This window comes from Stegostoma tigrinum, chromosome 1, assembly GCF_030684315.1.
Source record: "Stegostoma tigrinum isolate sSteTig4 chromosome 1, sSteTig4.hap1, whole genome shotgun sequence".
Lineage (NCBI taxonomy): Eukaryota > Metazoa > Chordata > Chondrichthyes > Orectolobiformes > Stegostomatidae > Stegostoma > Stegostoma tigrinum.
This window is the reverse complement of record NC_081354.1, coordinates 76,870,546-76,883,991: the sequence shown is the minus strand read 5'-3', so window position 1 is coordinate 76,883,991 and position 13,446 is coordinate 76,870,546. Positions and strand designations below refer to the sequence as shown.

Here is a 13,446-nt window from a genome sequence, read left to right as displayed (position 1 = left end):
CTATGAGTCTGTTCTATCATTCAATGAGATTGTGGGTGATCTGATAAACCTCAACTCTACATTTCTGCCTTTTTGCCATAATGCTTGATTCCCTTGCTGATTAAAAATCTGTTTATCTCAGCCTTGAATAGTGAAGATCAAGCATTGAAAGCCTTCTGTGGTAAAGAATCTCACTGACTTATTACCTCCTTAGAAAATAAATTCCTCCTCATCTCTGCCTGAAATGTGTGACCCATTATTCTGAGATTATGCTCACTGGTCCTAGACTCTCCCATAAGGGGAAACAATGTTAGTGCATCTACCGTGTCAAACCTCTAAGAGCCTTGTATGTTTCATTATGGTCATCTCTCATGGCCCTATTTTCTAATGACTACGGGACTAACCTCCTCAACCTGTCCTCATAATACAGTCTCTCCATAACTGATACCAGCCAAGCAAACACTCTCGGGACTATCTCCAATGCCAGTATATTTTTATTTAGATTAGGGGTCCAAAACTGTTCATAGTATTCCAGCTATGGTCTGACCAGTGCCTGGTATAGCTTTAACAATACCTTCCTACTTATACTCCATTCCCTTTGAAGTAAAGGCTAACATTGCATTTGCCTCCTTATTACCCACTGAACTTAGATGTTGGCTTTTTGTGATTCACGGACGTCTTTCACCAATTAAATAATTTTCAGCTCCTCTATTCTTCCCAAACAGTGCATAACCTCACGTTGCCCTATATTATATTCCATCTGCCAAATTTTTGCCCACTTGTGTAACCTTCTGCAGACTCTATCATCCTCACTACTTGCCTTCTCTCCTATTTTGGTGTCATATACAAACTTAGCTATAGTACATTCACTTTCCTCATCCAAGTCATCCATAGATATTCAAAATAAACATAGCCCCGTGCTACTCTTTGTGGCACACCATGAGTTATAGGGTGCAATCCTGAAATTGCCTCTTTAATGTAGGTGTCTGTTTTTTATTGGTGACCAATTCTTTATCATGCTAATATAATACCTTAACCACCATGGGCTCCTATCTTATTAAGTAAATGTGGTATCTTGCTAAAGTGTCTTCTGAAAATCCAAATATATTACATCCAAAGGTTCTCTTTTATCTATCCCATTTGTGACTTTCTCAAAGAATTCTAGCTGATTAATTAATTGGTCTGTAAATTTAGACATCAGGAAAGATGCTTTGGTTCTTCCCATTGCAATCATTTCATTTTACAAGGACTTTGCCTCCACAATGACAGAAAGTATACTCAATAAACAATCGCTCTGAAATTTAGGCTTGGTTCAGTGGGGGCACTTTCACCTCTGAGCTGGAGGAATGAAGGTTCAAACTCTACTCTGGATATTCATATACATAAAAGTAAGTAAATATTGAAAGTAAATGTTATAAAACTAATTTCACAAATGGACATGTCCTGTTAGCAAACACTATTAGAAGTATTTCTGGAAGTCATTCAGGAAACAATCTAAGTGAAATTACTGCTTCATTATACATGCCTCAAATGAGAAATAGTTCCATTTTAAATCAATTTTGTGTTCTTGGAACCAACGTAATAGGTGGCAAAGATTGCTTCCTCAAAGGCCAGTACACTGAAATGATGGCTGAAATCCAGCTACGTCAATCTGTCCACTTACATTGTCTGTCTGTGATGTGGATGAACAGTTGCTTTTTGCCAAATGACTAGGATACTGACAGCATGATGCAAGTATCAAACTATCTTCTGGAATTTCTGTACCCAATTAAAATCACAAAACCTTATATGCGACACAATTACTGGATTGTTCTTTCTGATGTGAAAGGGAGCACTCTGAACCCTTGGTAAGTCAACTACAATTTTATTCACAACTTCATTGTACAGAATATGACTGACACATGATTTCGATACTGCTGGTTCCTTGAGTCAGTAGTTTATGAATGCAAGGGGAAAGCAGAGACCAAAGCTGTTCTAGTGCATATTGGACAGCACCAGAGAAACAGCACTGGCAAAGGGCTGTTGAAGACACAGCAGGCTAACTGTCATCATCAGGAATTGGTTTCTAGCAATCTCAAGTTGGTGAAGGAAACAAATCCAAATGCTGAGCGTATCAGAATCTTGTCATTAACCAAATGGGCTGAATCTTATGTTTTCTTTTGAACAAATCTGGACGGCGTTGCATTTTCAGAGGCTTTTTTACCATAAGACCAAGTGAATTCACTCGCAGTATCTGACCACCAACTCAGTAACTACCTACCACCCCACAGCATCCCTTAAAACCCATTCCAGCCCCATCTTGCTACCCGCTATTCCCAGAACAACTCACCACTCAGTGATATCTGGCAAAAGGCCAGCACTTCATCGAATGAGCACAGGCATTCTGAGGCTGCCCTGCTTGGACAAGGACATGTGCAGAAAATGTCAGAGAAGAGGAAGATAGCACCGTGATTCCCCAACTGGGACCTGGAGTTCAAGATTGAGGGGGTATTGCAAAAGAAAGCGGTCGTCTTCTCAGAGGACCGATAGAGGAGGCTGCTCCACCAGAACCTGGCAGCCTGTCGAAGGTCACCACCCAGATCAGTGCAGTCTCCAGGCTGTGAAGGATTGGTCAGTCAGGCCAGAAGAGATATCACATTCTTCTCTCTGATACTTCACACTCACTGCTTCTCTGCTACTGCACGCCCGTCTCACCAAGGCTCATGCGCTGCCACACTCATTATTGCTTTCAACAACTTCCCTTACCCATTCTCAAATACGCCGTCCCCATCTACTTGCCACCCATCCACGAGGAAGCCCCCATGCCCTGCTCCTGCCTACTGACTCCCTCAGAACACCTCACCACCTTTTTGCCACCTGCACTAACACCATGTCACCCACTTTTAACTCATTCAATTCCTCCCTTTCCCTCATTACAGGAGATGAGAGCCCATAACTGGGCAGGTAGAAAATGTACAGGTGACGGTTACCCTGAACCTTCACAGGGGAAGATGGGACAACTTCTGTGAAGATGCTGAGAACTCCATGTCCTGCCAACCAAATAAATACCACTCTTCATTCCACTGCAACTCTCACAGTAACACCACAGTCAGTGTCTTTCATTGCATATCACTTCTAACCACTGGCCACAACATCTTCTCTCATTTTCATAGAATCCCTACAGTGTGGATACAGGCCCTTTGTCCCAACACCGACCTTCAGCGCATCCCACCCAGACCCACCCCCTGTTGCCATCTAATCTCCACATCCCTGAATGCTATGGGCAATTTAGCGCGGCTAATCCACCTAGCCTGCACATCTTTGGACTGTGGGAGGAATCTGGAGCACCCAGAGGAAAGCTATGCAGACACGGGGAGAATTTGCAAAATCCACGCAGGCTGTCACCCGAGGGTGGAATCAAACCCGGATCGCTGGCACTGAGAGGCAGCAGTGTTAACCACTGAGTCACCATGCCGCCCTGACCTTACAGATCTTGGTCTTGCAGATACAGCTAGCATGTCTACTACCTATGCTGGGAAATGCCGCAATCCACCAGAAGCCCTTGACCTTTGAGGATGAGGATATTGATATCTCAGAGGAAGCATCAACAAATTTGCCTCCTGCACCTCTGCCAAACCAGCTTAGATACTGACACCTGTTAGCCACAAGGAGTGTGGGAGTGCAAACGGCTGAACACCTCACTGCTGCTGGCTGTGGGAGAAACAGCCCTGGCTCCTGACACTCAGAGGCTGTGGAGGACCAGCTACCAGCTCAGCCTCAGACTGGATGGGTCCCTGTGATGTCAACAGCCAGAGTCTTCATCCACATGCACAGGGAGAAACAAGAGTGGCGGACAGCTATGTGCCTCCCACTCCAATCAGTGTCCTTGCAGCAGCATTTCAATGCTAGTTGTCAGTGTGCCTCACAATGCAAGTCTGTTCTTCTCAAGCAGCCTGCAAGTGATGGTGGGAGAGGCGCCAGGATGATCACAAAGTGTTGGCGAACATTAGATGCCAATGTCTGTGGATAAAAGGCACCTCCAGCCCATGCCCATAAAACATGCCCTGAGATGCTGTTTGGTGGTGCCCAACAGGGAGGTTCTTTGGAGCATATATGAGCACAATTTGCAAGGTTCCTGCTCTTATTTCCATGCTGTTTTCTCTTGGTATCTGGCATGATTTGCACTTTTGGGAGGACAGAAAGCTGAATACTAACAAAGTGTGTTGGGCCATCAGTAAGGCTTTTGCCCAGCCATTATGTCCCCTCAATTGGCAATTTGCCCCACGGCTTGTCAGAAAGATAAAAGATGCAGCAAGATGCTCCCGATGTTAACATTGGTCTCATCGCACATCTCATCCAATTCTGCCACAATTGTCACCTGAGCCTGTGTTTCTCACACCCCTTTAGAATTCTACTTTAAGATGTTTAAGGCACATGGCTGTTGTGTTCAAGCAGCTGCACCGCTGCATTAGTTCTTCCTGCAGCAGCCAATATTGCCAACTGGCTTTCTAAAAATGACCATTCCATTTATAAACTCTTTCTTTACACTTTAATCTACAGTACAGATGGATTTTTGCCATCACAAAAGCAAATTTTAACACATTATTTCAAATTATTGAAAAATGCAATGAAACAGTTCTAACTTGTGAAGCAGGTTTAGGGGCTTGCAGGGTAAGAAATTGCAGAAATTTGGTTGTGATCCCAATGTGATCTCATCACCCCACCCTGCCATCACCATTACCCTATTTTCTCCTGGTGATGGGCTGTGAATGCAGTGGAGACTCCCTCTGGCCTAAGCAAGACAACGGTCAGATTCTGCACATGGATTCACTCCTGGGAATAGTCACAAGCTGTGACTGCAACCCACCAGGTCAGACTAGGCCACCATCCAGCAGGAAGAGCGTTCACTCTGAAACTAGCAAGCTTGGAAGGTTTCACTCAGTTAAACTGAAGAACTACAGACCAGGAAAAAGGCTGCTGTTTATAGCAATCCATCTGTCAGGAATTGTAGTTGCTATACAATAGGTAATTGCAAAGTCATTCACCTGCCCTGCACTTCAGCCACCTTCAGCTTCACTGCCCAGTTGCCAATCTTGTCTTGACAGCAGTTTATGTAGCACAACTGTCCACATCTGCTGAGCGACAAGAGCAGGACGTCTATCACTGTTAACTTGTCCAGCAACACAAGCAGCAGTATCAGCTGCCTTCCTCTCAATCACATTCTGCTTCGCAAATCGCATGCACTCTAGAATCCAAATGGAAGGAGGTGAGACCCACAAAATAAGGTCCACAGTTAGAGGATGCACTCTCTAAATATGCGTAAGCATCAGTGTCTCATGAGGTTGAGGCTAGTTGCTGTGAATATCTGCAGCTTCCTGGAATAAGACTTCTTCCCTGTGCATTAGATGAACACACATTGCCTGTAGCCAACAAGGCATCCGCCATGATGACCCACAGCACCCTCACTGCCTGTCCCACCCACCATTTCTACCTTTCACCAAGTTATTCCGTATCTGCTTCTGCAGGGAAAACAAGTGGATGTGATCCGAGGTCGGGGTGGGTGACAGGGAGATCAGTGCTGGTAATATTTAGTGTCCAGAAAATGGAAGGGCACCATCTGTCAAATGGAATGATAGCTGAGAGAGTTTAGAAAGATGAGGTGTGAGTGTGAGTGTCTGTCGCTCTGGTGGGGATGAGTGCTGCCTGGAACAGAGAAATAACTGCAGCCGAAAGGTGTGTTGTTTTGAGAAGAACTGTGCAGGAGAATACTGAGGGAAGTCAGAATAACGGGACTGACACCCAAACGTCATGGGCTCAGAAAGTCACGGGAATGGGGCAAACCATCTGGACAGTTTTCAATTAACAAATGGTCACTGTTACTTCCAGCGCTTTATCTTTAGGCTGTCCCTTCAAATGAATATTTTGCTTAATTTTTTCATTTACTACATTTTTGTGTCAGGCTCTCTTTAGAAGCCATATTAATGTAGTAGAACTAATTGGAACATGCAAACCAGCTTTCAACAGCCAGACAAAATTCAATTGAAGGCCACAGAGATAGAAGCTGGACACTAATTACGGCATCAATCCAAACAACTAATATAAAATACTCAAGATTTTGAAAATAATCTGCAGAATACTTTTGGAATGAAGTTCTTTCCACTGCTTTTATTAAAAACAGTTTCAAGTACAAAGCAGGATTTCCTGTGTATGCCTGTTTGTATATCTTTTCTGTAAAATTATCAACAGGAGGAATTTTGTCTATTTAAAATCTCCTTATTGCTTTATTCCCCTGTGCATAAACATAAATTAACATCTTTCCATTCAAAACAACAAAAGACAGTTAACATAACATTTCTCATCTTGATCCACATCTTCCCAACATAACAGCAACCGTTTTGTAATGTCATCGTATTAAGTGAAATCTTTTGAGACATTTGAGAGTTGTGTTCAAAAAATGCAAGTCTTTCTTGTGTTTAGGTTCGTCCCACAAATACGGTTAAAGATGCATGTCACCAGGAACTAATATCAGAAAGTTAGATTATTTTAAAAATGCATCAAAATGATCCAATTAACTGCACTGTACCAGGAAAGTAAATTTAATTAATCAATCTTTTCAAGGTATTCTTCAAAATTCTGGAGATGAAATTATTACACAATAATAATGTTTTCATGAATATTTTAAACTTGGATAACATTTTATCGCAGTCAACTTGCAATTGTCAGTTATCGACAAAGCAAGTTAAGTGATGACAATGAGAACAATATAGTAAAATTGGCTTTAACAGAAACCTTTTCTGCTCAATTAACTCCAGTACAAGTTACACAGCTCACTGGATGGGATGTTATAATAGTGATCACTGTTAGATCTGTTTGCGAAAACTGCTGATAAAAGATGACAGTTGGGGCAGAAGCAATTCCAATGAATGCTGGGCTTTGTTGCATTGATGCAAGTTCCTCTCAAAATCTGGCACAGTATGCGTTAAAAAATTTGAGGACTGAAATACATGGATGAAATCCACAAACAATTGATGTAAAAAAAGTTGGCATTTTGCTGAATAGTGATTTTTTCGAGCCATTCTGTTCTCTACTCTTGATTGTGTAATGCCTTTGTTCAGAACAAATCAGGTAGGATGAAAATCAAACTTGAAGTAAGATTGGGCAAATTCCTTCAATGAATGTCCTTCCACCCTTTAAGACATCTGCTACCAACTGACTGCTCCCAAATGAGCCAACTTCAATCCACCCCGCATATGATCTGCTGATTTAAACAATTCAATGGCATTTCTAATGTATGATGCAGAGCTTCCATGTGTTTTGTGCCCTGTAGTCAATGGGATCTTTCAGCACCTTGCAAGGTTTTGCTAGGGAAAGCTGCTGACATCTGTTGAAATCTGTAGACATGATCTCAGGTCAAGAAAATGGTCATCCAGCATCAAAAATAAATTGAGAAATAATAAGAACTTCCGATGCTGAGTCAGAGATAACACAGTGTGGAGCTGGAGGAACACAGCAGGCCAGGTAGCATCAGAGGAACAGGAAAGCTGACGTTTCGGGTCGGGACCCTTCTTCAGAAATGAAGAACCTAAAGAAGGGTCCTGATCCGATACGTCAACTTTCCTGCTCCTCTGATGCTGCCTGACCTGCTGTGTTCTTCCAGCTCCACAGTGTGTTATCTCAAAAATAAACTGAACTTCCCAATCCTCCACCTCCTACATGATACTACTGAATTGCCATGTAAGCTTGGAAAATAAGTCACACACAGTTGCTCCAGCCCCACTTTGAGGAAGCCCTGACTTCACCGTGGGAGCTATTGAGCCTTGCACAAGTTTGGCATGTCAGTCCAAAAGACATATCCTGGCCAGCTGTAGATGGCTTATTAGGTGCTGATGCCCAATCATGCCCATTGAGGAGGGTTAGTATGCCAATCTCACCATTTTTCTGACCAACACATTATACAGACTGATATAATGCTTATGCAGTGGTAGTAATCACCTTTCAGATTCCACATTAATAATCAACAGCAGTGTATTTCATGTAAAATGACTTTTTCCAGATAATGGCATGTTTTTGTTATTTGTAATACATCACTGGCACAGACTAAATTAGCTCATATTGTCCATATTCTAGAACTCAGTGCCAGCCCCAGGATCCAAGGTGAGGTATTATATTATTGATAAAAGTTGTAAAATTTGGGAATAGATAAGAAATTGGCTGAAAAACAAAACAATAGCTATTCATTATGGTATACATGTAAATCTGTGGAGTGGCAGTGATAGGGGAGAAGAGTGGGAAACATTGAGTGCAGTCTCCCAAGGACAAACATTGGCACCATTACAATTTCTAATTTGCATCAATGGCTTGGTTACAGAAACACAATGTAAATTGTTCAATTTTGAGCACTGAGCATTTAAAGTAGAAGGAGTAATTAATTTGGAGGAAGCAGAACTTACTAAATGAGTTACACAAAATGCTTCCGTTGAGAGAGCATTGAATCAATGGAAAGTATTGCATATTAGGAAGCAGCTGAGTTGACACATGAACACCACTCTAATGGTGACATAGTTGAATTCAATGTTAAGAACTCTCACACAATGTAAAGCAGGAGCCAACAAACCAAGGTGAAACTTCATCCATATTGTCAAAACTAGAGCATACAAATCAGTGATCGTCACGATCAAACTCCATAAAGCTTTCGAGTCAGACCATAACTCAAATATTCTGTCTAGCACTGATCAATGAAGTATCATTTCATGGACATTCAATTCACTTGTTTTATAATGTCTCTCTTTGTGCTTTACAAAGACAATTCACAAATTGGAAACGTTTCTGTTCCTTCAAGAAAATCAGTTCTTCTACAATTCTAGTTATGATTTCGAAAGGTGCATTTCATGCACCAGTTAATAATCTGGAATGGTCTTCCATGTATGGAGAACAGTAGTGGGCAGAAAACATTTTGGAAGCATTAAGAGGTAATTCGATGTTGTGACTGGTAAGATTATGTAATGCAATTTATTCCAGGTGATGGAAATCTTGCCCACCAGCTGGACAGCTGGTGAGAGTCCCACATTAGCTGCTTTGGAGGGGGTCTGTTTTATTAAGAGTTTACCTGGCACTTACCCAGGCACTGGTGAGCCTAACTTGGGATTATGGACCTGGGAGTGGAGATCCCCTCACAACTCCATCCCTGTGAAGAGTGTGGCAATTAGTTAGCAGATAGCACTGCTGCCTCACAGTGCCAGGGATTCTGGTTCAATTCCTGCCTTAGGTGACTGTCCAAGTGGAGTTTGCACGTGCTCCTCATATCTGTGGGGATTTCCAGCTGGTGCTCCACACTTCGAAAGATGTGCAGGTTAGGTGGGTTGGCTATGCTAAGTTGCCCTGTGAAGTCCAGGGATGTGAGGGCTAGGTGGATTAACCTCGGGAAATGTGGGGTTATGGGGATGGGGTACAGGGTGGGATGGTCATCAGAGGGTTTGTGCAGATTCATTGGGCTGAATGGCCTCATCCACATCATAGAAATTGAATGATTGATCCAAAATTATGTTTCTAAATGCTGTTATTTGATGACCATTTTCTCCACTCTCACCTCCTGAAGACAGTATCTTGGACTGTGGTGGGATTGACAGGCACTGTCCTAAATTGTGTTTGCCCAAATGGCAATTCCTCATTAAAAAAAATTCAGTAATTGAAGAAGCAAGTTTGTTAAGTGAAGAAAAATTCTTGTACCAAATGAATATTACAACTTTACATGTAACCATGATTTAAGAGACATAATTACTAGCTTTGAAAAAGTTTAAACACACAACATTGTCTGAAATAAATCAGTTAATTAAATTATTGGCTCCATATTATTCTTGTCAGCCAGTTCACAAATGATAGCTTCAACTGTTACTCAACTGCATCACAATGAGTCATCTGTGAAATTTACCCCATGCAGTTGCTTTTACAATTGTCTGCAAAATAAAACAAGTTACTTGCCGTTAACTTGAAAAAGCTTGAAAAGGACAAAAATTTGAAAAGGACAGGTATAGCCAGACAACATGCTGCAGTAAGAGCATGTAGTAGCGACTCAGCCAAACAATAAACCTGTATAACTAACTCAACTTTCTAAATTTCATGGCCAACGCCATTCAGTGTTTTTTACTTGAAACCAAGCAGTTCTATTGTGTAACTCATACACCTACACAGGCAAATTGCATTAAATGCTTATTAATAGATATTTTTGTATTTTAGACGCTGCAGCTTATTACAAGACTTTGCAAATATTTAAAAGTTTAACTTACGTCTTACCTGTCATCTTTCAAATTATCAGAAAGGGCAAATCACCTTTGTGTTTTATTTTAGGGATCTCACCTCTGATTCCTCTTGTTAATGCTGTTCATATTAACAAAATTCACTCCCCTGATACAAGTTTTGTTGTACTGCAATCTTCATCTGAGTACATACTGGAGATTTTCCACACAGTAAATGATATAACAATAAACTAAAATGTACTTTGACCATCATTAAAACATTTACATCCTGTTTGGCTCCTTTGTAGACCAGAATGATTATACTGCACACTAAACAGATGATAGGGCTTAACTGAATAAAACAGACTTGGTCATGGTCTCTGGGAGGAAGCTTAAAACCTTTTCATAGATCACGGCAATTTCATGAATTCAGCAATAAAGCTAGACAGAAAGAGATCTTCAAAAGAAAAATATTTGTTTGAGTGTGGGAAAGTGGCAGTCACTCCCCATTTCAATTCATTTGATTTAGTCAAAAGGTGTGTCCTAATATTAGTGTTCCTGTTCTGATGTTTACTCCCTGCAAACTCATTTCAATGCCATAGTAACTTGAGAGGTCAAACCACATCACGATGAGCATAAATCCTCACGCAATGCTTTTGGTTTGCTTTATTTTAAGAAATGATGACATTTATAAAATGTGCTTTGATTAGCTTTTGAACTTAAAGCAATTTGAAAACAATTTCATACCAGGTGAATTATATTTGGGACACATTCCCTATACCCCATAATATGGGTCAGTGAGGTTAATCCATTTATAGTTGTATTTCTTTGGAAATCTGATCCTGCAGACATGCCTAATGATTATGTTACAACTTGCTCCTTACCAATTTAATGGCCATTTATTAAAAGAAATTAAGCTAATCTGAAAGGGGCTAGCTGATAGTATATTCCTCGGCTGGTCAGTTCTTTGTCAATACAGGTGCCCATCTTTACATTCTGAGACTTAACATAAAGCAATGCTCTGAATTTAACAGCGTTGCCTGGCAAGAATATGAGCCAAATGAATTTAGAACTGCTATAGAGTGGAGGCCGAAGTGGATCATTCGACTCCTTGAATTACCCTGCCATTCAATAAGATCGTGGCTGATCTGTTTGTCTTTGAATTGCACATTCCCATCTATTCCCCCATTTTTTTTGATTCCCTTGCCTGACTAGAATTCATCTACTTACGCCTTAAAAATGTTTAATGACCTCACGACCACCTTCTGAGGCAAAGGCTATCATGTGAGAAACCTCATGTGAGAAAATATTATCCCAACTGCTTTCCTGGAAGGTGATGCCCAATTTTAAAATGGTGCCTCCTGTTTCGGGACCACCTCGTAATGTTTTTTCCCTCCTTGCCAAGATCATTCAGGATCTTATACACTTGTCTCAAGTCATCTCTTGAGGAGAATATGTAGAAAGCAGGAAAGAATTTAAACAAGGAGTGAGAAGGGCTAAAAAGGCCTTGAACTGTCATTGGCAAATAGGATTAAGGAAAATTTCAAGGCATTTTATTCATATATTAGGATCAAGAGGGTAGTTAGAAAATGAGTACATTCACTCAAGGACAAAAAAAGGAATTTATGCATGGAGGCAGAAGAAGTGGGTAAGGTCCTTAATGAATACTTTCATCGGTATTCTAAAAGGAGGAGGACATATTAGATGGCGAGTTTAGAGAGGGTTATGTTGATATTCCATAGAATGTCGATATAGAAAAGGAGTTGGGTGGTTGGAAAAACATTAGGGTAGACAAGTCCCCAGGACCTGATGGGATCTATCCCAGAATACCCAGTGAGAGGCAAGGAAGGAAATTGCTGGAGCCTCATAGTAATCTCTTTATCCTGTTTAGTTAGGGGATAGGTCCCACAGGATCAGGGATTAGCTGACATTGTTGCTTTATTTAAGAAGGGCACAGAGATAGTCTGGGAAATTAGCGGCTGCTGAGCCTCACAGCAGTGTTCGGGAAATCATTGGAGAAGATTCTTAGGATTTCATCACATTTTGAAAAATATAGACTTATTAGCAAGAGATGACATAGCATTGTACAAGGGAGGTCATGTCTCACAAACTTGATTGATTTCTTTGAGGAAGTGACAAAATGATTGCTGAGGACAGAGGAGTGGACGTTGACGACATGGATTTTAACAAAGCCTTTGACAAGGTCCTTCATGGCAGGCTGATACGGAAGCTGAAGTTAGATGGGATCCGTGGTGAGCTGGTAAGGTGGATGTGGAGCCGGCTTAGTCATAGAAGACAGACAGTAGTGATGGCAAGGTGTTTGTCTGACTGGAGATCTGTGACCAGCAGTTTACTACAGGGATCAGTGCTGGGTCCCTCTAATGTTAGTAATATATATAAATGATGGGGAGGGCAATGTAAGTGGTCTGATTAGTAGGTTTGCGGACCACATAAAGATTGGGGGAGCTGTAGATAGTGAGGAGGATTGCCAGAGTTTACAGGTAGGCTGGAGACTTGGGTGGAAAAATGGCAGATGAATTTTTATAATCTATATCCTGACCAATGAAAGCAAGCATGCCAAACATCTTCTTGACCACCTTATCCACTAGTATTGCCACTTGCAGGAAGCTGTCGACCTGTACAACTAGATCCCTGTATATATTACTGCTTATTAAGGGCTCTGCTATTTACTGGATACTTTCCCCCTGCATTGGACCTTCCAAAATGCATCACTTCACATTAGCCTCTATTCCCTGCCAGAGGAAAGTGCTGACACAGATGGTGGTGGAGGCGAATACAATGGCAATGTTTAAGAGGCATCTTGGTAGATATGTGGATGGGCAGGGAATAGAGGCAAAAGGTTTTTAGTTTAGAGGGGCGTGATATGTCAGCATAGGCTTAGTGTGGCTGAATGGCCTGTTCCTGTGATGTGCCATACTTTGTTCTTTGTTACTGTTCTAAATTCCAGTGGAATTAAGAGAGTTACAGTACTTTGTTTCGGATGATGTCAAACTTCCCGAGTGTTGTTGGAGCTGCACCCATCGGTCGGATGGGACTTGTGCCTTGTGAATGATGAATAGGCTTTGGGGAGTTGGGTGGTGAGTTATTCACTGCAGAATTCCTAGCCTCTGACCTACAAAGGCCGATTGTATGAGTGACATCAGTAAGCAAGCAGACAGCTACAAATGAATAGATGTAAATAAAGGAGTGTTACAGTACATAAGGAATTGAAGATCCTTACTTAGTCATAAGAAGC

General features: G+C 41.5%; 1 protein-coding gene across 4 annotated transcripts in view; it reads right to left on the bottom strand.

Moving 5' to 3' along the window:
* Positions 1 to 13,446, bottom strand: part of shroom3 (shroom family member 3) — a 402,329-nt gene that overhangs the window by 178,073 nt on the left and 210,810 nt on the right. Inside the window, exon 1 of one of the 4 annotated variants that reach the window (XM_059646413.1) lies at positions 10,312 to 10,409. The exons of 2 other annotated variants lie outside the window; for them this stretch is intronic. In XM_059646413.1, coding sequence (XP_059502396.1) covers positions 10,312 to 10,340 — 29 coding nt within the window. In that variant the 5' untranslated portion in view covers positions 10,341 to 10,409. Of the gene's footprint in view, positions 1 to 10,248; positions 10,410 to 13,446 lie in introns of those variants that run through there. One more of the 4 variants, XM_059646431.1, reaches the window with a different exon arrangement.